Raw genomic sequence first — 27,809 nt, 5'->3', positions numbered from 1 at the left:
AAGTCCTAACCCAGACTCAAGGAGGACTTGATGACCTCGCCTTGCGCACGGCCATTTCCTGACATCTCAGTAGCATCCCCCCGACATCCCACTGGCCCTGGGAGCTGGTCTGGACTGTGTCCCCAGTTGAGGCCCCCAGTTGTTCCCTGCATGGGGGCTTGGCTGGTTGAAAGCAAAGATCAGGCATTGCCCAGCTGTTCCCAAGGGCCCGGCTCCCAGCCCGGTGGCTCCCACTCCAGCCCAGAAGAAAGATGAATGACTCTTCTAGAAGCAAACACCCCTCTCTCCTTGCTGCTCTGAGGAGGCAGCCCCATCTCTCCTGGGCTTCTGTTTCCTGTCTCTCCCACTGACTCCCGCATACAGCGCTGGCTGCTTCTCTCTTCCTGTTTTTTGTTTTGTTTTTGTTTTTGTTTTTTTTTCTCCGCCCTGTTTTGCTTTTGTTTTGGTTCATTAGCTGCGGCTGCTGCTGTTTAGGAACCATGTATTATCTGAAGAATTTTTTTTTTTTCTGTATTTTTCTCCCTATCTTTTTTTCCCCTAAAGCCAGAAAGTGAGCAAGGTCGTAGAACTTCCTTAGAAAAGTTCACTCGCAGTGTGGTAAGTTCAGCTGGTTTTCTTTGGCTCTTCGGCTTTCTTTCCGTTTTTCTCGGTGGTGGTTGTCGTTTCCTTCGGGAGGGGAGGGAGCCCAGTGCTCTTCCCTCAGCACACCCACCCATGGTCTTCTACGAGTGTCAGTGGCTTCTCTCCTAGGGACCAGTTTGCAAAAGACAAAAGGCCCAGCAGCTCCCCCTGCAGACGGGTGCACGCCCCCCCCACCCAGCCCCTGGCCCGACATTTGCTCTCCTGTGCAAGGGGGCTTCGAGAAGGAAGGACCACCCCCGCCCCCACCCTTGGGGCTGCTCGGTGGGTGCACCTTCTGCAGCAGCCCAGGGAGAAGCCTGTCTAGCTGGACCATGAAATAAATTGGCTCAGAACTGTAGCTCATTAAAAAAAAAAAAAAAAAAAATCCAAATTTCCCTCTGGGACTCTGGCAGCCACGCGGGTGCGGGAGGCAAGCTGCTGCTGCTGTGCCAGTGGCTTTTGCGTGTGCAGGAGGCGGCCGTGCTGCATGGGTTCTGGCGGTGAGGTCCAGCTGGCGTGTGTGCGTGTGCGTGTGTGTGTATGTGTGTGTTGGTGGCCTCTGCATGAGTTCCCATGTCCCTGACAGCCCCTTGTTAGCCTCCTTTGCATAGCGTGACAGGGCAGTAGCCACGGGGTGGCGTGGCCGTGGTGGGGAGGTCATCCCCGTGGTGCCTGGTGCAGATTCTGAACTGTGGTCTGCAGTCAAGCACAGATTCATCTCCTTTTTCCGTAATGTTCTCTGTAAGATTGGGCTTCCCAGGTGGCTCTAGTGGTAAAGAACTCGCCTACCAATGCAAGAGGCATTGGCCGATTCCATCCCTGGGTCAGAAAGATCCCCTGCAAGAAGGCATGGCAACCCACTCCAGGATTCTTGCCTGGAGAATCCCATGGACAGAGGAGCTTGGCGGGCTACAGTCCATAGGGTCGCAAAGAGTCAGACACGACTGAAGCGACAGCATGCACACATACTCTGTAAAACTGAGGCATAGGGCTTGGTACACGGGAAGTAGCCAGTCTCCTTCTTTCCTGAAACCGGCTACTGAGCTCCTGCAGCCCATCTTGCACTGTTCACATGCAACCAGCGAGCAGCCAGGGAGCCAACATCCCATGCATAGAATTTGTCAAATTTCGCTTCCCAAAGGATAGAAACCCAATGATGCTAACTTGCCTTTTTCCTCCCTCTGTTGCAGGGGAGAGTCCTTGTAAACCTGACTACTGTGTGATTAGTATCTTTATTTTATCTTTTTAACATAAATTCTAAGAATTCTGGGTGGACAGCAACCTGGTCTTTTACCTGTAATAGCTAGATACATCTTAACCAAATTTAAACAGTTTTGAATTTGCTAGATGTCAGCTTCACAGCAACTCAAGTAGGTGGCAATTAAAATATGGGTGCTCATCCCATCTCTTCTTTGGTATTCTCTCTCTATGGTCTTTCCTCATGAGAAATCAGAACTTGCAGAATGTCAGACCTGTAATCCCCTGTCTGTCTTCATGGCTGGTTTGCCGCAGCCATACAGCTTCATGCACCAAGAAGCTGCCATGGGCTGTTGGAGGCAAGGCCGTGGGAGTCCCTCCACCCCTGATGGCTGATAAGAGAGTGGTGGGAACTCATTGCTCCCTCTCTTCTGAGGCCTGGAGGCTGCAAGTAGAGAATGTTCAGGGATTTTGTTGACAAGCCCAGAGTATATTATGGAGAAAGCAAAACTCCTGCAACCCCAGGCAGGCCCTTCAGGTTGACTACATGGGCTGAGGCTGTGAGAAGAAGCCTGGTCCTCAGATGAGGCATCCAGATCTCGCTAGGCTGCTTTTCATGAGAAGTGGGCGTTGGGAGAGCAAACATGATCTCGATGAAGCTCCGCGAGGAGCATTTATTGACGTCCCTTCTTCCCAAAAGTGGTGTTGGTTCAGTGGTTCTCCAAGGTCTGTTAACAAAGTGTCTGGAATGAGAAAGCACCAGACACCTTCCAAGCATTTGAAGTGTACACCTGGGAGAACTTAGAGAGATGTTTTCAGGGCCAGCTGAAGGAGAAAAATCTCCTAAGCTCCTGAGATTTTTAGAATCTATATGAGAGAAAGCCCAGCCTTCCAAACCAAAACATTCCTAAGTTGCCTGTTATTTTTCTATAAAGACTCTAAAGGGTCATGCATTCTGATTTTTTGTTTCCAGTAGTAGAAATAGAGATGGACTTGTTTTGATCCATCCATGCTCCTTGTGATCTTGAGATGACACCACTTGGGGTAACCAGATGAGGTTGAGGTTGAGGAAATGACCCACAGCTCTAGAGCGGTAGCAACTCTCAGAATATTTGAGGCTGGAGCTCAAGAATGTGGTTTTCACAGCCCAGTATTCTAATCAAACAAAATTAAACAGTCAGCCAATATGTCTTGCAATTTGATAGCCATTTTCGGGATCTAATGTACATAAAGTGCTTGATTTCTTTGAAAGAAGGTCTACATGAATATTTCATCTTCTGTATACTGTAAACTATAAAACCCAGTGAAAGGCTAGTGCAATAGCAATAATGGTCCTGGAAAATACATGAATAAAGATCATCCACATCATGGGAAAATGAGGGAGTGAAGCTGGGCAGTCCCTGGACCAGGGATATGTGAGGCCAGCTGCCATTCAGGACTAACCAGTGACAGGAAATGTTGATCCAGATCGTTCATTATCTTGGTCGGCTAACTTCTTATCAAGACTGAATCTGGGTCCAACATTTCTCCCATGCAGTGCTCTTTCTTTTCTTGGTAAAGGAGGAACATTTGGAGAAAGCAAATTGTTCTTTCTAAGACCCCTATATCATGGTATGGAGGGATTATCTGTGCAAGGCCACAGAGGCCCCCTTTGACATGGGATCCTAGAAAGGAGTTCAGTATGGTTCACAGAAGCTGCTGGCGCCATGCTAGTTTGAGTGCAGAAGGAGCCTTACGATCCCCAGCAGAGGCTTTGGTTTTCACATGGCTCCTTTTAGTGGAAGCTTCATTCTGAGTCATGCAGAACTTGAGTAGCAAGTAGCAGATAGGGGTTATGCTGTGCCAAAGCACTGTGTACTTTGGCCAGCCAGAGCCACAGAGCTTGCATAAAGGCCTGCTTTTTGATAGGGCCAGCCCAAGTTCAGAAGCGAATATCACTCAAAGTCCATGGCATGGTGCAGCCAGCCCATAGTGCATCTTTATCCAGAGCAGAAAACAGGATCCTTCTGATGGGCCCAACCCCACAGATGCCCAGCTGGCCAAGCAAAGCGCAGCTGGATTTCAGCCCTTTCTTAACCCTCATCTGCCCTTGTACAGTGGATGACTCACACCATCATACAGGGTGGCTCTGCTCACAGGAGCCCTGGGCCCAGGAAGAGCTTTGACACATAGCAGGTTCTTAAAGTGAGGGGCTGGGGGTGGGGGGGCTCAGACATGGCCTCAGATCAGATGAACAGAGCCTCTTTCCCCCAGCTCTGTGCACTGGGAAGCGTCCTTTCACAGTGGCTATAAAATACGAAAGCCACAATAGGAAGCTTCTGTAGACTGTGTTTGCATTGCCTTCCATCTCCTCTTCAGACTCTGTGGTTGGAGGTCCCAGGCATTGCTGCCTCGGGAGAGGAGGGTCTTCTCTAACTGAAGACCACTTCCCACTGCTCAGGACCAACCAGCCTGCCATCTCCCTGGTTTTGCAGTCAACAGATGACCTCGAGGGTGTGAAGGGGGCCAGAGGGGAAAGACTGTCCATTCCACTACTCTCTCTTGGGCGTGCTCATTCCTTTGGGGTCTACTGCAAAGTAAGGGCCAACTCTGACACAGAGGACAGAAGGATGTGTGGGAGGAAGGCAAGAAGTAGCAAGGGGCCATTAACCAAGACTCAACAGCAGCAACTGAATTATCCCTCTTCGGGTGGCGGCCAAAGCCATCTGGTGAGAACTCCAGAGGAACTCTGAGGAGAAGATAGAAAAAGTCCTCCGCATCTTTGTACAAGGGACAGCACTTAACTTAGAAGTGGCAGCCCCAAGGGACGGTGGCATCAGCCTCCCTGGACACCTTTGCCTGGGCACTCAGTCAAAGCCCCAACTGTCCTCTTGAGAGCCTCATCGGCTGTAGCCTCAGGCTCCCGAGATGGACAAAGGAACAGCTGTTGCTGGAGGCCTCGGAGAAGAGCAGAGATGGGAACCAGGTGTTCATCCTTCTCCTAAGAAAACGTCACAGTTGGTCTTTGCCAAGGTGCTCCTAGGAAATGAAACAGTAAGGGCTGGGAGCTGAGGGAGCCTTGGCATGCACCAAGCAGCATCTCCATGACAAGCATTTCAGTCCTGCCTGCCAAGGAATGCGGCAGGGAAGTCAGAAGGAGACCGGGAAGCCCTAGGAGCCCGCTGTCACCCGCCTTCTCCCTTCCCCGCTGCCGCCCCCACCCCAGAAGCCAAGGAAAAGCTCTTGAGAGTAACCTCCCCCCACCTCCTGGGCAGCTCTGCATGCAGAAACCTCCAGCCCCAGGCCCAGGTGTTGAACTGGAAGTGGAAGGCTGAGGCCCTCCAGGCAAGGCAGAGGGCAGGCAGCCAGGGTGATCAGCCCACCCCCTCCACCCACACATACACACAGCAGCTCCTTCTCCCCGCCTGGAGGCTGTTGCCCCTCCCCCTCAGCATGTCAGGGCAGAGCCTTGGGCTCCGCTGAAATGAGCTCTCAAACACCTAGACAGCAGAGCCCCTAGAGGGCCTTGACCTCAGTCAAACAGATCCTTTCAGCAAGGAACGGTGGGCTAAAAATCTTTAGAGTTGCTTTTGATTTCACACAGTCCTTGGGCCCCATTGGGATGTCAGGGTCACAAGCTATATAGCGCCAGCCTGCTCCCTTCGGATCTCAGAGCCCTCTGATTGAGCAGCAGTGAGACCCAGGTCTGCCTAGAGATAGAGGTGAATTTCACAGCCATGCTTGGGAGGGAAAGCATGAACTGGTCTCTCCTGGGAAGTGAGGACTTCCCCCTAGGACTCTGGGAAACTCCTCAGAGCCCTGCCCAGGTTGACTCCTGCTTCCAGCCTCAGCCTGCTACCAGTGTGACGTCAGGCCCATTGCCAGCCCTGGTTTTGTCCTGTGTACAATGGCATGGACTAGGGCCCTTTACAGCTGGGACGTTCTATGGGTCTGTGCTTCTCTCTGTCCTGAGATTTTCGAGTTGTGCTAATCATCCCTCAGAATGAGAGAGGAGCCTGCCTGAAAAGTGGCTGCCCACCCTGGAGGCTGAGAATTAAAGCAAGGAGAGAACTGAGTTGGGTGTCCATTTAAAATCCTTTGACAAGCATTTGAGGATCAACACTGGCAGAACTGAGTGCCGCAGCCCCCTGACCCCACAGGCCCCATCCCTCCATCGTTTGGGGCTCATTCTGCACTGTGACCCCTGGAGGGCAGGGAGAGAGAGGTCACAAAGAGCAGGTTAAGTACTGCACACCCTGTCAACCACGCCAGTGCTGCAGTGCCCACCCTTCTGGGATGGATGCCCAGCTGGGTGTATGTTGGGAGGTGGGGTGAGGTCAGTTGGGCAGAAAGGTGGGCCCTGTGCGGGTACTGCAAAGTCACCATGGGCATGGGGCAAGGGCACGGGGAAAAATGAAGTGTGAGCATCTGGGGACCTCAGCATTACACTGCCTCCCTCCTGCTACCACCCTTTCTGGGTCCCTGGAGACCTCTGAGCTGGCTCGCCACTGTCCTCTTGGAGATGCCCAAAAAGAGGTCACAAGAGGGCATGTCATCCTGGTCATAGTCAGCAGAAGGTTAAGTCTCCTCCAGTCTCTATTCCTCTCTCTCCATCTCGGGTCCAAGTGAAGTTTGAAAAAGCATGTTTACTCTTTTAGTTTTGTAGCTAGAAAAGGAAAATGTAAAAGTCTGATTTTTGCAAACCAACGATAATATGTTAAGATGGCTGAATCAGTTTGGCTGGCAGGATACAGAGGCGACAAAGAGATAAATGGTTCTCGATGAGGGCCCTGGACAAGGTCTTTCTGAAACCCTGGGGAAGGGGGTGATTTTTATTGATAAAAAAAGGTCAGAAGTGGTCATTTTTGAGAAACCCAGCCCTATGCCCGGCCCCCAGCTATTGTAGCTGATGGTTCATCTGTCAACCAAAAGCAGCCAAAAACCCTCTCCCTGCGGAGTGCCCACTCGAGCAAAAGTGCACCAGTGACTCAGCCCCCGGACACGGGAGAGCTCGGCACTGCAAAACTGCTCCTTCCTCCTCCCTCTCCCCCACCCGGCCAGCTCCTGCCTTCCCCAGACCCCAATGTGCCGAGCAGTCAAGTGAAAGACTCCTGTGAGGCAGAAAGGCACAGCTGTGTGTTTACAGCCACTGATTCCGATCCAAATCGCAGCCCTGCCAGTCTCCCGCAAGGCAGGCTGGGGGCAAGCCGGGGATGGATGCGCCAGGCAGGAAGCTATTTTGGGAGCTGACCTGCAGCCCTTTGCCGTAACAGAGCCTTCCTCCCACCTCCCCTCCCCACCCCACCAACTCAGGAAAGAAGTCCTTGAAGGAGCTCCCACTTGAGAAGCGGCTGATGGGGTTGTGGGATTTCAGCCTGTTCCTTGTCACTTGTGAAGTCAGATTTCTGGCACCTGTCCCCAGGCAGCCACGCGAGGATGGCCCAGGGTTCCCATCTGTCCAGTGAGAAGGCAGAGGGTGAAGGTGACCGATGGCAGGGCACTTGGCAGGATGAGCAGCAGGGAGGACAGGCCTGAGTGGGGTACAGGATGCCCGTTTCTGCCCAGGACAGAATCTGCCTTGGACCTGCCAGGGGAGATGTGGCATCACACAAGGGGCAGGAGAGAAACCTCCAGGCGCTAGCCAGGCTTTGGAATAGCAGGAACCTAGGAAGCAGACCAGACTGCCAATGGCAAGGTCAGGGAGAAGAGACCCAACTCTGCTTGTGTCCAAACTGGAGGGTTGGAAGTCAGAGTGCTCAAGGTCTGAGGACTTCAAAGGCTGAGAAATAAGACGGCCGTGGCATTCCTCCAAAATGAGCTCCTGGTGAAAAGCAACATAGGAGTCTTCCTGTTTGTAAGCAGCAAATGAGCACTTTGGTTCTGAGTTTGGGAAGCATGGTATTCTGGAAGAAAGGCAGGATACAAATCCGTAGGAAGGAACAATCCCTAAAACGTTGCTGTGAAGCAGAATGCTAACTGGGACTCCACAGGGGACCTGAAAAGAGCTTGGAACAGTGGGGTCTTCAGTCCAGTGATGTTACCCGAAGGCCTAGGAGAGAAAGACCCTGGAGTGTTTGTTTTGGGGCTCCCCCATGGAAGGGATGGTGGGATGGGGTGGAGAGTGTATAGCTACCCCGGCAGTGTCAGCATCCAAATGGCTGGTGAATTCATAGATCTATGTCCGTGGGACATGCAGTTTCTGACTGTGGCCACAAGGGTCCAGCCACAGCCCTGTCTAGTCCAACATCCTTTTTGATGGCTCAGATGAAGAGACAAACATGCCAGTCATATTCAAAGATGCACATCTAAAAGGTATTGCTCATTTGACAGTTAGTATGGTCTGCCATGTTAAGACCATCTCCTTCAGGTGGAATGATGGGTCCAAACAACCAAGTATAATTTAACCACATAACATTTATGTTAAAAAGAAATTCAGTCTCACAGCTACAGGATGACATTCCTAGCCTTCACTGTAATTCAAGTTTTAAAAACTCTGGGGGTTCTAGTTGACTGCAAGCTTGATACAAGTAAAAGTGGGAGGCAATCACTTTTTTTTTTTTCAGTATCTTTAGGTTGTAATAAAAGTGGAATGGTCAGAAGTGCTCCGTTGCTCTCAGTGTTGCTCTAGATTGTGTTGAATCTTGTTTTCAAGCTCTCTCATTTGATCAGGAACTTCAACAAACTAGAGACAATTTAGAAAAGAATAGCTGAGGACTCTGGAAGCCCAGTCAGATGAAACTGAAGTATATACACACGTCCTGCCCTGGCGCTAGTGGTAAAGAGAAATGCAGGAGATTAAGAGATGTGGATTCGATCCCTGGGTGGGGAAGGTCCCCTGGAGGAGGGCTTAGCAACTCATTCCAGTGCTCTTGCCTGGGAAATCCTGTGGACAGAGGAACCTGGTGGGCTACAGTCACAAAGAGTCAGACACGACTGAAGCGACTTAGCGTGCATGCAAGGAGATTCAGAAACCATCAGGAACTCTATGTGTGTTTGTCTCCTAGAGTGAGTGGGCAGTTCTGGATTGTCCCAGACAAAGCTAGAACAAATGGATAGAAGACTTGGGCAGGGTCACTCTACTAAGAATATTCTAGCAGTATCAACTTCCCAGGCGTGGATTATGTCACCTCAAGGAACAGGGAGCTCCCTGGAAACATTCAGATGTTGAATGGCCAGGGATATTGTAGAGCAGGTTCTATACTGGATTCCACCCACCTCCTCCAAGGAGAATCCTCAGGTGCATTAAATATTTGTGAAACATTGCATGTTATCATAGGTTTATAAATAAACTATGGGAAAGGAGAACAGATCAAATAGAGTGAGTTTGCTGAGACTGGAGAAGAAGGATGCAGAGGAGTCAGGTGAAACGCTGGACTGGAAGAAGCACAAGCTGGAATCAAGATTGCCGGGAGAAATATCAATAACCTCAGATATGCAGATGACACCACCCTTATGGCAGAAAGTGAAGAGGAACTAACAAGCCTCTTGATGAAAGTGAAAGAGGAGAGTGAAAAAGTTGGCTTAAAGCTCAACATTCAGAAAACGAAGATCATGGCATCTGGTCCTATCACTTCATGGGAAATAGATGGGGAAACAGTGGAAACAGTGTCAGACTTTATTTTTGGGGGCTCCAAAATCACTGCAGATGGTGATTGCAGCCATGAAATTAAAAGACGCTTACTCCTTGGAGGAAAAGTTATGACCAACCTAGATAGTATATTCAAAAGCAGAGACATTACTTTGCCGACTAAGGTCCGTCTAGTCAAGGCTATGGTTTTTCCTGTGGTCATGTATGGATGTGAGAGTTGGACTGTGAAGAAGGCTGAGCGCCAAAGAATTGATGCATTTGAACTGTGGTGTTGGAGAAGACTCTTGAGAGTCCCTTGGACTGCAAGGAGATCCAACCAGTCCATTCTGAAGGAGATCAGCCCTGGGATTTCTTTGGAAGGATTGATGCTAAATCTGAAACTCCAGTACTTTGGCCGCCTCATGCAAAGAGTTGACTCATTGGAAAAGACTCTGATGCTGGGAGGGATTGGGGGCAGGAGGAGAAGGGGATGACAGAGGATGAGATGGCTGGATGGCATCACTGATTCTATGGACATGAGTTTGGGTGAACTCTGGGAGTTTGTGATGGACAGGGAGGCCTGGGGGTCGCAAAGAGTCGGACACGACTGAGCGACTGAACTGAACTGAACTGAAGGAAAAAATAAAGCTAGATTATGATAAAGTCAGAGCAAGACCACTGTCAAGAAGAAGAATTGCTGCCCTTCAAGCAATTGCAACTCAAGCAATTGCAATTCAAGCAAGGCAAAGTCATCCTTGCCTTTTGTTTTTGGTTGTTTAAGCCAATCACTGCTTCTGCAACTGAGCCCTGGGCAACAAGGCTCTCTCCCCAAATGCCTGGGAGGGGATTAGTGAGCGGAGGACACTCGTACCCATGGGCTCAGGGAGGCTGAGCACAGCCGGTGGGTTCCCTGGCTCTGCACTGGAGAAAGCTTGGCCTGACATCATTCCCATCCAGAAAGGGTGTTTTGTTGAGAGCAGAAAAGATGATCGAGCCAGTTGCCTCTACCCAATGCTACTTGCTGGTTCCAGGTGGACAAATTGGCACCCAACTTTCTCAGCCAGGCCAAGAGCAGAACACGCCCCCTGAGACCTTAGAGCAAGGGGAAATTATGCTCATGGGCCCCCTCCTCCTGGGCCCTGCCATAAGGACTCATCTTCAGCCCAACTCAGGGGAAGGGACGAGCTATCCTGCCACATTCTTTCCCGCTGTCCTGAGGACCAACCTGATTGCAAATGACACTCCCTCCTCTCCCAGGCTTTGCCAGGGCTGCTTTCACCTCCTCATGGAATTGTATAATTATGGTGATTACAGCTTATGGCTTTTTCCTCTCCTCATCTTTTGCTTTCAAATTCTTTGAGGCCTCTCATTAAATATGGCGATCCCGATAAAGGCAGCAAAGTTTTAATAAGATGCATTTTGAAGCTAAAGAAAGCCCATTCAGAGTTGATTGTTACTATGTCCCCTCATGCTGCTGCTGCTGCTAAGTCACTTCAGTCGTGTCTGACTCTGAGCGACCCCATAGACAGCAGCCCACCAGGCTCCCCCGTCCCTGGGATTCTCCAGGCAAGAACACTGGAGTGGGTTGCCATTTCCTTCTCCAATGCATGCATGCAGGCTAAGTCGCTTCAGTCGTGTCCGACTCCGTGCGGCCCTATGGACAGCAGCCCTCCAGGCTCCTCTGTCCACAGGATTCTCCAGGCAAGAATGCTGGAGTGGGTTGCCATTTCCTTCTCCCATGTCCCCTCATAACAGGCCTTTAAAATTCTGTGGTGGGTGATTAATGCCTGAATATCAGAGGTAGAGGAGAGAGAGAGATGGAGGTCCAGACTGGGGAGCGTGACTGTACTTTTTCACAGGGTTGGAGAATGGTTTGACTCCCTGCCCCCTGGCCTTTTCATTTACACCAAGAGCATGGTGCGTCTGAATCCCCACCCCTAATGGAAAAAGACGACTGTCAAGTAAGGATAAAGGGCCTGGCGTTTACATCATAGCAGGTTAAGTTGGGAAATACACATGGAGCAGTTGACACAAAACTCAATCAAACCTTAGGAGCTGCAGCAAAAGTAAAGGGGAACTGCTGGTGGAGTCTCTGTCCTCGACAATGCTGGAAGGTTCTAAATATGTAAAGGACCCAACCATTAGCATTTGAGAGTGGTTACCATCCTGTGGTCATATCCTCAAGGATGGTTTCCTTGGTAATGACAGCTTCAGAGCCTATCATTTGCTGGCCTTCAATCACAGCTTTGCTGAACTGTTTCTAGATGTGCAGGATGTTAGGAGAAGGATCACCAGGAAGGCATGTGGCAGGGGTGGGGGAGTGACAGGGTGGCCGCCAGAGTCCCCAGCTTGCCCTTCAACAGCTTTGTGCAGGTGTGATATCTGAGTCCCCTTTATTTCCATCCTCCCCAGGACTGCGGGGAGAACTACCCAGCAAGGTGCATCTTGCCCTGGCAGGAGTCTCTTTTGAGAGGCTCCAGCTGTCCCCTGGGAGCTGACTGCCCTGAACCATTGCGCAGCTCTTTAGCCAGCTGGCAGTTGGCTATCTGAGTAGCACCAACCATCTGGGGTTAAATGCTGTTGAAAACCTAGCAGTGATATTTCCCCCAACTGCATTCTCATCCCCTACTGAAGATGACTTACTAGCTCTGTCCCCGACAACAACGTCCCTTTAGTGCCCACCAGAATGTAGAGAGTGGGCTCGAGCTGGGGGTTGGGCAGCCCCAGTTGAATTCTATTTCTCCACCTGGAGTTGGGATAAGACCCCAGGCAAGTTGCTCACTTGCCCAAGGGGTACAATGACGTCTACTGCCTGGGGTGGACGTTGGCACTAAATGAGGGCATAGCAAAAACAGCTGCCGTGTCTTGGGTGCTCACAGTGTCACAGTGTTGGCATCCGTGTCGTGCAGATCTTGGCCTGAGAAGGACTTAGGTTCTCCTCCAGCTCTGCCACTTAACTCTGTGAGTCAGGCAGTACCTCCAAGCCTAGGTTTCTGCACCTTATAAAAAGGAGATAAGAGGAAATGATTAAGGACTTTCCTGGTGGTTCAGTGATTAAGGCTCAGCCTTCCAATGCAGGGGGTGTGTGGGTTTGATCCCTAGTTAGAGAACTAAGGTCCCACATGCTATATAGGCAGTGGCCAAATTAAAAAAAAAAAAAAGAGTAAGTGATTAGGAGGGAAAAAATACATAAGATGCTTAGCATAGTGTTTGCAGTATATAAGCTCAAGCATAACTCTTTGTATTGTTATTATTTTCTATTATGATGATGTTACCTGCAGCCCACGCTTAGCTCTTATTCTTTATCTGATTTCCAACAGTGTTCTGCAAAGTAGGTATTACTGTATTTATTTAGCAATTGAGGATGGGGACACAGATATCTCAAATACGACAGTGTGTGCAAAGCACATTCATTTATTACAGCAACCAGCTCATGACCCTACTCAATAAATGGTAGCTATTATTACTGTCTTATTTTTAAAGTCAACTCAGAGAGCTGGTTTCTCTGCTTTCCCTCAGAACCGAGGGACTGTGGTACCAAGCAGACCGGCTTTTGCCCTGTGGTCTGTTTCCCAGGGCCCCTTTGCTCTTCCCAGGAAGCTGTAGGACCTGGGGGCTTGTAGCAGCATGGTGCCAGGACATGGGGAGGGCCACCAGGGAAGCACTGCCTATGTTGCCAGGATCTGGCATTTGCTCCCATCCCCCGAGGTGCAGGACCCTAAGAAGCCTCCTGCTTCCAGACCCAGATCAAAGCTAGTTCTCCCCTAGCAAGAGCGTAAACTCCAGTTCTCCAGAGGCAGCGCCCCACATGGCAGAGCCTCATTCCCAGAAACTCTCATCTCGCCGCTCGCTGCCCGGCTGGAGCCGCCCTGAGCAGCGCAGCCTCCCCAAGTCTGGTTGTTTCGTCTGCCAGATAAACAGAGGCTTCTCTCTTTTAAGTGCTATACTACAAAGAGGGGTTGTCGGAGGAGTTACGACCAAGTGGCTTTGAAATCCAGGGATGCCTTGAAATCCCTCGTAAACCAGCCCTCTGGGGTGCACACTCCCCCTACTTGTAGTATCGACAGAAACAGAAGCACAGAAGCCATTTCCTCTGACTCAAATAAATGCCTTTGTCCTGAGGAAAATCGGGTTTATAGATGTCTCTTAAGGTAAATGCTTTAGATGGGCATCTTAGGAGTCTGAGGTAAAGCTCTACAGCCAAACACGTGGTTGCTTATGAACCTTGCAGACACGCTCTTGTAAGTGCCTGTGGTGTAAACGCGCACAGGGACGTGTGCACGGCTGTGTCCACCGGCGCATGTGCTACCTGCCCGCTGCACGCTCCCGTGTCCAGTGTATGGTGCGTGCGGCACGTACGCGGCCCACCTGCCTGTGCCTCCGCGCGTGGACCGCCCGCCCGCCGCTGCTGCCGCCGCTGCTGCTGCTGCTGCTGCTGCTTGGGTGCACGTCTGGGCAGGGGCTCCCCTAAAGCCACCAGTCTTCACGGTTTCAGCTGGATAAGTTGTTCTTCACTTCCCTTCCTAAAAACACAATTGCCTAGTGCTGCTGGCGCAGAGTCAGAATGGCCGCTGCATTTCACCCCCGAGGCGGCTTCCTTCCAGCAGTGGGTGAGTGATCCCGGCGTCCGCACGCTCTAACCTTCCTTGGAGGCCTTCTGCAACAGAAGGTGCTCCCCAAACCAGAAGAGATGATCTGTGTGTCCATGGCCTCATCTCCACCCACCCTTCCTGTTCTCACGCCCTAGTTCCATGGACAGTCAGTGGCATCCTTTTTTTGATGTTCCCCCCTTTTTTTTTTTACACTATAGTTTTTTGTTTTGTTTTGTTTTTTCTTCCTGAGAAGCAAGAAGCCAAGGGGTCCAGAAGTGGCAGGGAGATGAGTCTGTTGTCCTAGAGGCAATGTTCAAATAATGTCTTTGGGTACTGATCCTGTCACTCATTCCTGAGCCCCTAGCAGAAATGCCCACTACCTTTGAAGATGTTTTTAAATCCAACAGCAGCATCCTTATGCTTAGTAACCCCCTTACAGCTTCCGTTACTGTTAATCTGTGGCCCAGGGCCAAGTCCTGGGGGAAACAGGAAAATCTCACCTTTCTACCTGCTAGACCACCAGGGGAGAAGAGGGCTAAGGAACCAACCCATCACCTGTCCAGCATTGCAGGGACATGTGAAAAGGGTTCAGAGGGAAGTAAGAAGGTTCCCGGTGGCTAGGAATTCCATCAACCCAGAGATGTCTTGAAAAATGCTGCTTGACCTGTCCCCTGTTACACTTTTTCAGATTAGGAATACCTGTCTGATAAATGCCCACCTAATTGCATTCCTGATAATAGGGAGGAGAGAGAAATGAGTCAGCCCTCTTTGCATATACTTCTAAATGAATCTGGACATCCCCAGAAAGATGATGCTTTGGGGCAGTGGGAGACAGTCAGCATGTTGACCACCTCTGCCTTCAAAACCCTGCCTTGGCAGTGCCTTAACCAAGGACCCCACCCCATGGATGTGTTCTGTGTGAATGTGTTCACAGGAGATGAGATGTGCCCTTAGGAGGGTGGGGTTGGTGTCCTTGTGGGTCCTGAGAAGAATCAAACACACTGCCCAGCCAGTAACCCTACCTGCTGTCTCGTCCACTAAACTTCAGCAGCGCTCTCCCCTGTGGCCATGGTTGGGTCACTTGAACTTCCTAGTTGGGAAAAAAGTAGAATCAAGTTGTTGCCAATAGCAACTGAGCCATGTCCCTGTTCCTTGAGTCTTTTGGCCCTTGCCTAACTTGGAGTGAACCAATGCAGAGATGCCAAAGTACATTTAAGGAGGAGGAGGAGAGGAAGAGGCAAGCCCAGAACCAGCTACAGGAAGGCATGCTACTGAGGCTCCTTGTGAACAGAATACCCGCCTCTGCTCCACCCCTGCATCCACCAAGAACTTGGGGCAGGCTGCTTATAGAAAGAGCACCGGGGTTATTCATTCAGACCTAGAGGAAGGAGATAAGAGATCCAGTACTGAAAGAGAGGATTTCTTCTGCCTACAGAGAAAAACGCAGCAGGGAAAGTGGAAGTGCATAACGTGGACAGGAGGCTGGGGAGTCTGTGCCTGGGCATTGTGCCACCCATGTCGGGCACAGCTGCTGAGCCCTTGTCACTCTCGGCGCCCCTCGTGCCTGTCTGGTAGCTGATTTGTCCCTGCACAGATGGGGACTGTGGAGGAAGTTCTCCCATCACCCACCAAAACTAACAGGCAGAGGTCAAACTTTGCAAAAGAGCCCCAGAGGCGATGAGTGTGATGAGGGGACAGGAGTCAGGAGTGCCAGGAACAGCAGCCAGGAAGGGCTTCCCCCAGCCAGCCTGCTGCAGGGATTTGGTTCTAACTGGAGTGAAGCATCTGCCTGCCCCTCCTTAGGAAAGGTGAACATCACACCTGCTCTTCTCTTCCCAGGACTGTTGCTATGGAGATCCCAGGGATGTCAGCACCTGTTACACAAGGTCACAAACAGAAGTGGCAGCCTCACTGGCCTGTCGAGCAGCCACCACTTTAAATCCATGAGCACCAAGCAGCAGTGAGCTGTGCCTCAGCTTAGTCCAGCAGCCAAAGTCAAAGGGAAGCCCGTCAGGCAGAGCAGAAATGTCCTGGATGCTCTCAAGCTTATGCCCAAGAGCTGAAGCTTCTTTCTCAGTGAGGTTGAGAAAATCACCTTGGCCTGCCCAGAGAGGAGGCCTGGTATGGGCGGGCCTGGAGGAGTCCCTAGTCCTGAGCATTCCCACCTGCCCCCTTCCTTGAGAGTGATGGTCGTGTACCAAGGAGATGGTGGATGGGCCATCAAGGCCACTGACCAGCTGTATATGCTCAGGCTAGTAGCTCAACCTCATGTGTCCAATGGGTGTTCCAGGGAGACCTAACTGGCAAGGATGCTGTGGACATGGCGCAGGTGTCTGTCAAAGGCAGAGCGTACTTGACACACAACAGCTGCTCAATGTTTGATCAATGGATGGCCGTGGGTAACTGTCCTTGACAGCTAACCTGTGTCTCTTATAAGAGGACCGTCCCCATGCTGCTACCATCAAGGTCTGGGCAAGTAGAATAGGAGGGCACTTGAAAAAGGAGGGAGCAATGCCACCCTGTGCAAGAATAAAAACATTCAAACAGAAAGTCCCTGGGAGGTACGGCATGGAGGTTGGTCCTCTCACATTTAGTTCAGATAGGAGGGCTGGCAACTCATAGTTGCCAAATTTAAAAAAATAAGTTAAAAAATAAAGCACTGCTAGTTGCCAATACGGAGTAGAGTAAAGTGTCTGAACCTGCTAATTGTTCCAGGAACATTTTGTGGGCATTGCTCTCAGCATGCATGACGGCTAGCAGAGTTCACAGACCCACCATTGACATGAGAAAATGTGACTACTTATTTATATTGCCGTACATAAGACGGTGGGCTGTTACAGAAGACTCCATTGTTTTTACTTGACCATATTCCTTACTTTTTAAGTAGGTTTAATGTGCAGTGCTAGTGGTAAAGAACTTGTAGAAAAGTAAAGACATAAGAAATGAGGTTCGATCCCTGAGTCAGGAAGATCCCCTAGAGGAGGACATGGTGACCCACTCCAGTATACCTGCTGGAGAATCCCATGGACAGAGAAGCCTGGTGGGCTATAGTCCATAGGGTCACCCAGAGTCAGACACGACTGAAGTGACTTAGCATGCATGTACATTGTGTATTCATTCTTCATCCAGTGGGTTTTTTTAAATTAATTCAGTTTCAACCTATCTTTTGATTTGGGGACTTGTTGTTTTATGTTTGTGGTATCTGATTTTTAAACAGTTGAATGAAGAAAATATTTTAAAACCAAATAAAATGCCTTCAGCTCCTGAGAGAGATCAGAAAGCTTAGCAAGGACCAGGGAGTAACACAGACCCCAAGAGACGATCTTGTCACAGGGGGCCTGCCCCTCCCCACCCCCTCCCCATCCCCACCCCACTCCCACCCCCTCAAATAGTGAGAAAGCCAGAAGCAACCTCTCTTCCCCAGATGCTGCTCCAGCCTAGCTCTGCTGTGGATCAGCTGTGGGTAACTGTTGGCTAGTTCCCACTTCATCTGCCCATCTTGCTGATGATGGAAGAGGAGAGTCAAAGTGTTTTCAAAGGATTCTCTATCACATGTGGGTTTTCCTACAATCCCCTGACAGAGCTTCTCAGCCTTAAACTATCTTAAGCAAATGGCACTCTCGCCCCAATTTTAACCATCATGGAGAAAGGAGATGCCACAGAATTCCTTACACTTCCTTTTGAAATCATCCCTTTTGCTTTGCTCAATAGAGAAGGGGCACCAGGGCGACTAAGCTCCAGGGAAGTCACCTAGGAAGTCGGGCTGGTCCTTGGCCTCTGCCTCCTGATAAACGCAAGCCGAGACCTCTCCTTTCTACCCAGCTCTTAAGTCGGGGGCTGACCACTCTCCCAGTGAGTCCCCTACAGACCCGTGACTCCACACACACTCATCGTTTATGGACTTGAGCATCAACTACTCATAGGTAACTTTCAGTCTCCTTGAAAGGACAGCTTATCTCTGGGGCCTCCCACGTCTTGCCTGCTGAGGTCACCTCATGAGCCCTATTCAGCAAAACACCATTTTTCATTAGCAGGGATGAAAAATGTCTGTGTGTCACCACAAGGTGATCGGCTCGGATCGATGGAGACTAGAAATCATGTTCCAAATTAGTTCTATTGCAAGTTCTAGTTCCTAAAGCGGAGGAATCTGGGTTTCCCCCATTCCGGAGGGGGAAGCTTGGAATTCAGCCAAAAGGCAAGGTTGCTGGGACAGCAACTGAAAAAGAGTAAGGGGTGGGGAGTTCAAAGCAGAGATGTGATAGATGGATTATTTTTAATCTTTTTTTTTTCTTTTGAGGCATAATTACAAGTGGCAAAGTCAATAGATCTGAAATGTATGGTTCAATGAATTTGACAAATGTATATACCAGTGTAACCTACATCCCATCACCCTAGAGAGTTCCCTCATGCCCCTTTTCAGTCAATTACATCCCTCTGCCCTAGAGACAACTGTGGTTGATTTCCATCCCCCTTGTAGCCTGGTTTGGTCTTAGTGGACTTGCAATCTGTAACTGTGGTCTTAGGTCATCTGGACAAATCAGCAAGAAAATCTCAGCAGCAGCTCAGATGTCTCCACTTTCTTAGTGCTGCAAAAGGTCCTGCCCCTGAGCTGCCAGTGCTTGGCTCTGCCCCCAGTGTGCCATCTGACCCCCCAGGGCTACCCTCTGAACCACAGCCCTTCTCCCAGTCAAAGAGGTTAGCACCTGTCTCCCAGGTAAGTGAGAGGTGAAGCTCTTGGTAATGGTGATGGTGCATGCTTTGTTGATTAATACCGGGACATGCAATGCACAGAGCCACGGCATGTCAAGCAGCATGTTGATTTTTACCGAAGCACCATACAAAAGGGAGCTCTTCCTTTTGTGCATTTCCTTTTAGAAACAAAGGATTCCATGACCACCTTCTTCCAGGCTTCCAGCCATCAAGATGGCTGCAGAGCTGAAATGATTAGTAAGCGTGGAGGCTGGGAATTGAATGTGTGTGGGTGTTTGTGATCCCAGCCCTGAGCCCGTGGTCCATGAAATTGAAGGATCCCAAATTCTATTGGATTAAACTTAGCCAAATGTCTCGAAGGTGAAAAGCGCTTTGTCTGAATGCAAAGCTTTGGTGTCTCTGGAATGTACCTTCTGCAGCTCAGTTCTTAATCACCGTATATTTTTTCACTTGGACAAAGGCTGCCTGCTAATAGCATTTTCAACCACCTTCAGCTGCTTCATTCAACTCCGCCAAGGCCTCAGGCTGAGCTGGTAGCAGTTTCCTGGCACCGTGATCCACTCCCAACTGACCAGCATTGAGGAACAGCACACATTCACACCCTGAAAAAACGCCTTCCCCCGTAACTATGCAAGATGCCAGGCAGAGGCAGAATTACCACTCCCCTTCCTAAGTGTCTCCTGCAGACCCATCCAAACTGGAGGATGGGGGTGAAGAGGAGGGAGGAAAGAGCCCTAGATGGTGCAGGGTGGGAACTCTCCTCTCTCTCTGGACAGTGAAGGCAGCTAGGAGCTCCCAGCAAGCCCATAGCAGCACAGACCTTGAAGCAGCTCATCTCTGAACACCTCTGCTGTCAGATTTCACTTTGATCCCTGAAAATTATAAGAACCTCAGCTCTTCAGAAGAGAGGCAGCTGCTGAGCCAGGGTGATTGCAGGATTTCTTTCCCCCAAGCCAGAGGGCAGGCATGTAGCCTTGCCTGCGTCCTGCATGAGTAACCAACTTCCAGCCTCACCCGCGAGGTCACTGCCTAGTGAACAGATTTCGGCTGGGCTGGGCTGCCCCTGGGCCGACCTGAACGCTCACGACCTTCTTTAGCAGCAGAACTGGCATTTGGTAAATGCACAAGTGCAAGAGTGGGCAAGGGAGGCAAAAAAATGCCAAGGAGCACCACCTGGATGGCTAGAGGTTGGAAACACTCTCCAGGTGGTCAGCTGCACCCTTCCCCTCACCCATGAAGCCCCGAGCCCTGGAAGCAGCGGGGGGAGAGAAGGGGAAGGATGGACGGGCTGGCCATATAGGTCTTTGGAGTCAGAGCTGTGAGGCTGAGCTCCAGGACTTAGGCAGGAAGAGATTAATTAGCGTCTCCCAGCCCAGCCAGCAATATAGAACAGGGAGGTGTGGAGGGTAGGGATCCTCAGGGCTAAATTCACCTCAAACAGACAGACATACGGTCATCCAGAAATAGAATCTCTAACCTCTCTCAGCCACAGCCCCCTTTCCAGCCAAAATGACCTCACTAATGAGAATGAAGCTGTAATGAGGGTTCAGATGCCTGGTAAACCTCACCTTCTTTGTCTCTGGGCTTTTACCATACCCACTGGCAACAGACTGTTATAATTTAGAAGCTTTAGTGATTCCTTTTGTTCACAGCCACCAGCTAAATCAGAGTTGTGAAGGCCATTGTATGGCAGACCAGCAACATATATATTTGGGTACTCGATCTGTAATGTGTGGCCCTGTTGGAGGAGCTGGTATTTGGTGTGTGGATTCCACAGCAGTAAGCAGTACCCAAGAGGAAAGTGACCTTCCTTGGTGCGTTTCCTGTGAGCAAGGATGGACAAGGGTGAAAGGGACTAGGGGAAGTTTGGTAGAGGCCCCCAGACTGGAGACCTCTGGACTGATCAGTCCCTATTGCCATGTGCTTCCTGTCTTCAGGGGAGCTTCCCCGAAGGCTCAGCAGTTAAGAACCCACCTGCAATGCAGGAGACATGGTTTCGATCCCTGGGTCAGGAAGATCCCCTGGAGGAGAAAATAGCAACCTGCTCCAGTATTCTTGCCTGGAAAATCCCATGAACAGAGGAGCCTGGCGGGCTACAGTCCATGGGGTCACAGAGTCAGACATGACTGAGCGACTGAGCAAACACACACGCACCTGCCTTCAGGCCTGCACGGAGAAGGCACAGCCCCAGGTGACCACCTGGATGACAAATGCCTCCAATTCCCTGTAAGAAAGGGCAGTCAAAGAAGTCCCCGCTACATGTGTGCTTAGAACCAGGCTAGAAGGGGTCCTTGAAGATCAGCCTCTGCCACCTATAAGCTACTGTGTACCTAACCCACTCCGCACAGAGGAGTAGCCATCCTTCTTTTAGTGATTTGCAAGAACTGGCACTTGAAACCTTCTAGAATTTTTTTTTTAATCTGATTTTAAAAATCCTTTAGCCCAGTATAAATGTATCCAGCTGCAGGCTAAGTTTAGTGTATCTGAAGATTCAGATAAGGTTGCTGATGGGGATATTGTGTGTGTGTGTGTGTGTGTGTGTGTGTATGTTAAGACAGAGGAGGAAAAAAAATGAAAAGTGCTGTCCAACGAGCAAAAATGAGGAGTGAAAGGGGGGAAAACAGAGCAAAGGGGAGGTAGATGCAGACTGTCCATCTGTGCCTGAGGGTGTTTCCATTTCTGGACAAGCTCCCATCCATGCCATCGGAATTCTCAAAGTCAAGCTGGCACGTCCCTCCATGGAGAGCTTAGACAGATGACACATTGTCTTGTGTCCGGCAAACTCACAGCCCATATTGTTCGTTTGTTGGAAATGCCCATTATCGGTCAATTCATCAATCAGCAGGTTTATTGAGTACCCTACCAGGCTTCACAAACCTGATCAATTTTTTCTAATTACATCCAGCGGACATGTAGCCAAGCCCAGTAAACAAGACGAGCCCTCACATCCCACTTGGAAATGAACGTGAGGAATTGCCGGCCCTTGCAACCTCACGCTGCCAAACGCTGCAGCACACGCGGACGGGCGAGCGTGTGCTACCCTTGCAGATGGCGCTGGTGTCGCTGACCCACTGTCAATAATAAGATGAGTTCTGAGTGTTTTCTCAGAAGCAACAATCCATTTGCTTGGGTCCAGCCATACTCTCATCTGGACCCCTCTCTAATGCTATGGATTTCAGTGGAGAGTGAGCAGGGGATGGGTTCAGACTATGGCGGGGAAACAAGCAGGGGACTGAGCCTTGCTCATCGTTCTCCTGGTGTCCAGCCCCACATCAGAGGCTCCTGAGCTGCCTCCTTCTGGGCATGTGGACAACTGGCCTCTCACAGGGGGCCTCTATGCCCCATGTACCAAGACTTATGGTACAGTAAGTCTTTTTTTTTTTTCTCTCTCGTCTCAAAAGAACAAGAACAGCTATGTAGTTTGTAAGTGAAGGGCTGGTTAGGTTTCCTGAAGTGGAGTCATCAAAGTCAGCCTCTGAGTAACATACATGGAGACCAACATAGGAGCGCGTTATCCTGTGTCCCGTAGCCCAGGCCCCAAGCCTTGGTGGATACCCAGACCTTCCCAGTCCCAGAACCGGTCATCAAGAGGACCCAAGGAGAGGGAATTCCTTGGGGATCCAGGGATTAGGACTCCATGCTTCCACTGAGGCAGGGTGGAGGGGCCTGGATTCAATTCCTGGTCAGGGAACTAAGATCCTACAAACTGCATAGTGCAGCCAAAATAAGTAAAAAAATAAAGTTTCAATTAAAAAGAAGGATCAGGGGCTTTCCTAGGGTCTGGTTGCTAAGAGTCCATGCTCCCAATGCAGGGGGCCCGGGTTCAATCCCTGATCAGAGAATTATTAATAGATTCCACATACTGCAACCAAGACCCAGCACAGCCCAATGAAAATAAATTTTTAAAAAAAAAATTTTTAAAGGATGCAAGGAGAGCTCAATCCTATGTTTCAAATAGAATTCCTTCTTTCTTCTTCAGACTAGTTAGTTCATTAGTTCCAAGTCACCCAGATCCTTAGCCATCGTCTGCTTGGGTCAACCCAACCGCTGGGTCTTACTAGTCCTCTGGCCAACCTTTCCTTCCTCATTTGGATTAAATCAAGTTCAGAGGCAGCCCACAGGCATTAAGAGATACTCCAAGGGTTGAAATCCCTGGTTGGGGTAAGTAAAATCCCCACACACTCAAAAGAGAACCAACAGCACACCCTCAACCTCTAACCTGGACCCCCGAGAGCTGGTTGTCCAACTGTCTGTGGTTAAGCCTCCCAAACCCGGAGATCAGAGGGGTCGGTGAGCTGAGTGGTTTGGCCTCCGTGGCTCACGCAACAATTAACCCACCTGTCTGGCTCTCTGTGTCTGTCCTGTGCGTGCGTGTGTGCGTGTGTGCGTGCCTGTGGTGCCCTCTGTCGCTGTCTCTGCAGGGAAAGTCACTGGCGGGCAAGCGCCTCACCGGCCTGATGCAGTCCTCCTGACGGTCCCTGCCGCAGGGCCCGGGCCCGAGGACCACGCGGGCAGCCGGCGGCGCTCCACGTCCGCCGACAGAGCATCCCTGCGGGGAGATTTGGTCACTGTGAAGGAGAAGGAGTGAGGGCCGGGCCACGGCGGGGAGACGCGGTGCGTGAACCAGAGGGAGGCCAGAGAGAGCCCTCGGAGGCTGGGGTCGGCCGGGCAGAGGCCCCTGTTTACAACCCCTCTCCTTGTACAGTCGTGCGCAGACGCCTCGCTCTGTAGGAGGTCCCAGTCCCTCACGTGTTCTGGGGAGAGCGCCTGGCTGGGCTCCTGCCGTGACTGTCCCCTGAGGTTGCATTCTGACTATCATCACTCCTCCCCGCTGTCTGGGGGATCACGCCTTCCAGCGAACTCGAGCTCGATAGGACTCGCCGCCCCCAAGCACATTCAGTATTACCACCCACCGCCTGTGGTGCACCCGCGGCGCCCGCCCCAGTCACACCACTGTGTCCCAGCTGTGTCCCGCCTGCCCCATCGCAGCGGCCACCGCGTGTAAGGAGCCGAACCGGGCTGCCCTCACACCACGCCCCCGCCCCCCACCCCCACCCCCAATCACACTGTCAGCACTGAGCCGCCTCGAGGATCACAGCACTTCACGGTCTTCCAACCTGCTTTGAGGCCACCTTTCAAAGGAGTCGCCACAAGGCACTAGCAGCTGCCCCCTCTCCCGTCAACCGTCTCGAGGATCCAACACCAGAGGAGGCACTGATGTCAATGAAAGAGCTTGTGGTTTAACAGACCTGAAGGTCCTGACCATCTTTTAAAATTTTTGATTATTTCATAATTTATTCTGTTGCGGCCCCTAGCTCCTTGGTGTGTCCCCGTGTGTCTTACTTAAAATAAATGTGGCGGTGAACTTGGGGGCCCTTGGGATCCTCCCCTCCAACAGCCCCACGTTGGAGCTGGGGGATTCAGGCTGGGAGTCCTGGGTGTGGCCGGGCCCCGGAGGCCAGGTCTCAGTTGTGTCTGAAGCCAGGGGCGGGGGGTGGGGCAGAGGCCAGGGCCCACTGGTCCTCTGATGGCCTAGCAAAGGCACTGTCCTCCACAATGTCCGTGATCATGGAGAAACGCAAGCACGGAGCCCAACCTGCAGACACCTGCATAACATCCACTTGTGTGTGTCAGAATGACCATATGCCAACTTGGCGGTGAGGGAGTCGTGCAGAGCATGGAGTCAGGTGCCTGGCGCACAGTAGGTGCTTGGCAAATGGTAGCTATTACTCTCATTGTTGTCGCTGTCATTATTGTGACCCCCATGAGCCCTCGGACAGAGTGGTATAAGCCACGTGCTTTTGAATTCAGACACCCACCCCACCCCAATACCCTCCCCCGACTACTATGACCATCTTCCTTTGATGTATTTTGGCCAAAGGTAGAAAATATCCTTTGGGAGTGTATAAACAGCAAACACAGAAGCAAAACAGCAATCACTGGTATTTCTTTACTTATGTGGGCAGATTCACCAGCTGGTGAGTCTCATAAGCTTGTTTGTAGGCACTGCCTCCTGGGTGCTCCCCTAGGACCACCTTTCCAAGCCCACCTTTGTGCTGTGTCCCCAGGGCACCAGCTTCCATCCCTCACAGCAGGGCCACTGAGGCCATGAGGGGCCGTGATCATGGTGGCACCTCAGCAGATCCTTGAGCCCCGCGCCTCAGTTTCCCCCATGGCAGTAGTTGGCCTCTTTTAGAGGTACAGTGGAAATTAGAGACATTCTGTTTCCTCCTCAGAGTGTCTCCAAGGGGGTGCTATACACCCAGGTTCCTGGCAGACACTGCCCGCAACCCTTGCTCGTTCCAGGACACCTGGACACAAAACCTGGCACCTGGCAGACACCAGGCAACTGCTTGATGAGGAAATGAGTTCCCTGAAGCCTTTTCCCATGTTGTGGGGTCTGCTGACCCCCTCCTCTCTTCATCACATGCTTTTGAATCCCCTTGCTTTTCATACCGATCTCCTGCTTCAGAGCAGAAGTGCTGCTCAGGCTCCCCTGCACCCAACATTGCCCCAAGGAAGCAGCTCCTGCCAAGTGGCCCCGTCCATGCTGACACCGATGCACAGGGTCTGTGGACACTGTCAGTTCTAGAACAGCAGGTCCCTCTGTGCCCTTAGTTAGCCCAGGCAAGATCCTGGCTGCCTCCTGCCCTTCCTCCTGGCTGCAGTCAGGGCCCGGGTGGTCTCCCTGGCCAGGACATCAGTGCCACCCAGCTGAGGTTCCTGGAGCTCCCCAGAAGGGTCTGAGGCAGGCGGACTGCAGCCCTGAGAAGGAGCGGGCTGAGGGCATCCTGACACCTCTGGGGACATCCCACAGGCTCGATAGATGTGAAGGCAATTTCGGATGGATTCAAACCCAGAGCAATAACCCCCTCATCCCGCCTCCCAACCAAGGCACACTCTGTCTTGTGACCACCATCACGTGCCACCCCCCCCTCCCCGCCAGCAGGTCGCACCCAGAAATGGGGGAGAGAACAGGATTGTGCCACCCAAGTTGGCTAATCCAAGGGCAGCCTACTCAACCTAGTTCACATAGGCTGGGCACTTAGTCCAAGGGCAGTCTACCGTGCAGACCTTAGAATGCAAGTACACTTAGAAAAAGTTTCCCAGGTGGCACTAGGTAAAGAACCCAGGCAGGTAAAGAACCTGCCTGCCAGTGCAGGAGACATGAGACACGAGTTCAATCCCTGGGTTGGGAAGATCCCCTGGAGGAGGGCCTGGCAACCCACTCCAGTATTCTTGCCTGAAAAATCCCATGGACAGAGAAGCCTGGAAGGCTATAGTCCATAGGGTCACACAGAGTGGGACACAACTGAAGCAACTTAGCACACACACTTGGAAAATCTGGTCTTGGCCAGTTCCCCCACTGGCTTGGTTGACACAACCAAAAATTCAGACCCAGGTTAAACTTTTGAAGGAGTTCAGTTCAATCACTCAGTCATGTCCGACTCTTTGTGCCGCCATGGACTGCAGCATGCCAGGCTTCCCTGTCCGTCACCAACTCCTGGAGATTCTGTAGCAAAACAAACTTCTTTTTTTTTGCCCTGTCTTGCCTTAGTTGCCCTGACTGGGCATGGTCTCTGGGTCTGGAACTCTTCCTGATTTGGGCTCACAGGACAGATACCATGTCAGCAGCCCCACAGCCAAAGCATCAGGGCCATCTTAGAAGGGACCACCCACCCGTCGGGGCAGACACATAGGCACCAGACACCGGGCACCTAGCTAACATAGACTTTGCCTGTATGGGAAGAGTCAGACTTGTTGATGGCATGGGTGAGTGCCCAGCAGCAGCCAGAGGGCCTGAGCAGAGCAGCAGGACCTGTCTGGTCAGAGGACAGGGCTTCTGCTTTCCAGGAAGGGATGCTCTGTCCTGCTGAGAAGGGGTTGCTATGCCCCAGGAATTTAGCAAAGCTGAGCCCACCAGGGCCATCAGAGGCACTGTGCTCCAGGGCCACCCCTTCCAAGGGTACAGTCCAGCACCTGGGAGGGACCTCTTAGCACTCCAAGTTGCTTCTCTGAGCAGTGAATCACATGGGGACATGCTCTGGTGTGTTCAAACTACCTCACCAACAGGGCGTGACCCAGGAGGCTGCCACCCATCTGGCTCCTCGGTTGGTTGTAGAAGTTGATGTGTTTCCTAAAACGCACCCCTCTCAAGATGCTTCAAGTGCATGGGCTTCAAAAGCCACCACTAGGAAGTTGTCCCTAAAGCCCAGGAAAGACTGAGTGCTGCTGGTCTTTCAGTCTGCAAGGGGGATCTTCCAGCAAAGTCCAGGAGCTGAAAAGTCCCGGGCGGAAGTAACATGTCACCACCCACCAAAAGGGCTGGCTGAGCTGAGTATGTAGCAAGAGCCGTGTGTGGCACAGTCCAGTTGTGGCCAAATGAATCCCTGAGAACTCACCACAGGGCCCTCTGAAGAGAGGGCTGTGCTCATGTAACCATGGCAACTGCAGATGCCAGCAGTCTACTCCTTAGTACCACCCACTGATAAGGCAGCCCCCCTGGGCACAGCCCAGGGGCCATAACGTAGCAAAGTAGCCAATGTAGCAATAAGGGGCCCAGGCCGTAAAGGGACAGGGTCCACACGACCCGGCCTCGGCCCTCCCCCACGTCCCTCGTGAGGGCTCAGAGTCAGCTGCTGTCAGCTGTCCGAGGAGGGAGGCCCCGCGCCCCGCCGAGCGTGCCCAGTCTATATTCTCTGCCCACTCACCGCATGATCACGGACACGTCGGCACAGCCTTCTCATAGTGCATGTGGTTCTCATTAGTTTATTTTTCTGGAATTTGGGGACTGGACCCCAGAACCAAACATGCTGGTACCATCTACAAATAAATGACTTGAACCCACTATAACCAGTTAACTCTGTGTGGCTCCTTGGTTTGGGGGTTTGTTGGGCAGGATTTACTGCTAGAAAAATATCTACCACCCCTCCCCACTACCCCTCCCGCCGACGATACACACACAGCCTGTTTCCCCCTCGCTCCCAAGCAGGATGCTGAGAGGCTCTAGGGTGGGGAATACCTCCTGGTAGGTTATGACAACGGTTTCATGGGAAGGCTAAAATGCCCCTGACTCTGCTGGGGTGTCCTTGGCTGCGTGGTCTCTATGCCCCATTGTCTGTGCCTGACCATAAATCCCAGGG

General features: G+C 51.4%; 1 protein-coding gene across 5 annotated transcripts in view; it reads left to right on the top strand.

The window, feature by feature from the left end:
• RGS6 (regulator of G protein signaling 6) overlaps nucleotides 1-27,527 on the top strand; it is a 617,420-nt gene extending 589,893 nt beyond the window's left edge. For 2 of the 5 annotated variants that reach the window (XM_040226155.1, XM_040226154.1), the window contains 2 exons: nucleotides 548-597; nucleotides 23,088-23,554. In XM_040226155.1, coding sequence (XP_040082089.1) covers nucleotides 548-577 — 30 coding nt within the window. In that variant the 3' untranslated portion in view covers nucleotides 578-597; nucleotides 23,088-23,554. Of the gene's footprint in view, nucleotides 1-543; nucleotides 598-13,907; nucleotides 13,975-23,087 lie in introns of all 5 variants that reach the window. The other 3 variants (XM_040226156.1, XM_040226152.1, XM_040226153.1) reach the window with 3 other exon arrangements.
• The last annotated feature ends 282 nt before the right edge of the window (nucleotides 27,528-27,809 follow it).

Source organism: Oryx dammah, unplaced genomic scaffold (genome assembly GCF_014754425.2).
Source record: "Oryx dammah isolate SB20612 unplaced genomic scaffold, SCBI_Odam_1.1 HiC_scaffold_26, whole genome shotgun sequence".
Taxonomy (NCBI): domain Eukaryota; kingdom Metazoa; phylum Chordata; class Mammalia; order Artiodactyla; family Bovidae; genus Oryx; species Oryx dammah.
The sequence above is the reverse complement of the archived record's forward strand: the minus strand, read 5'-3'. Positions and strand labels throughout refer to the sequence as shown.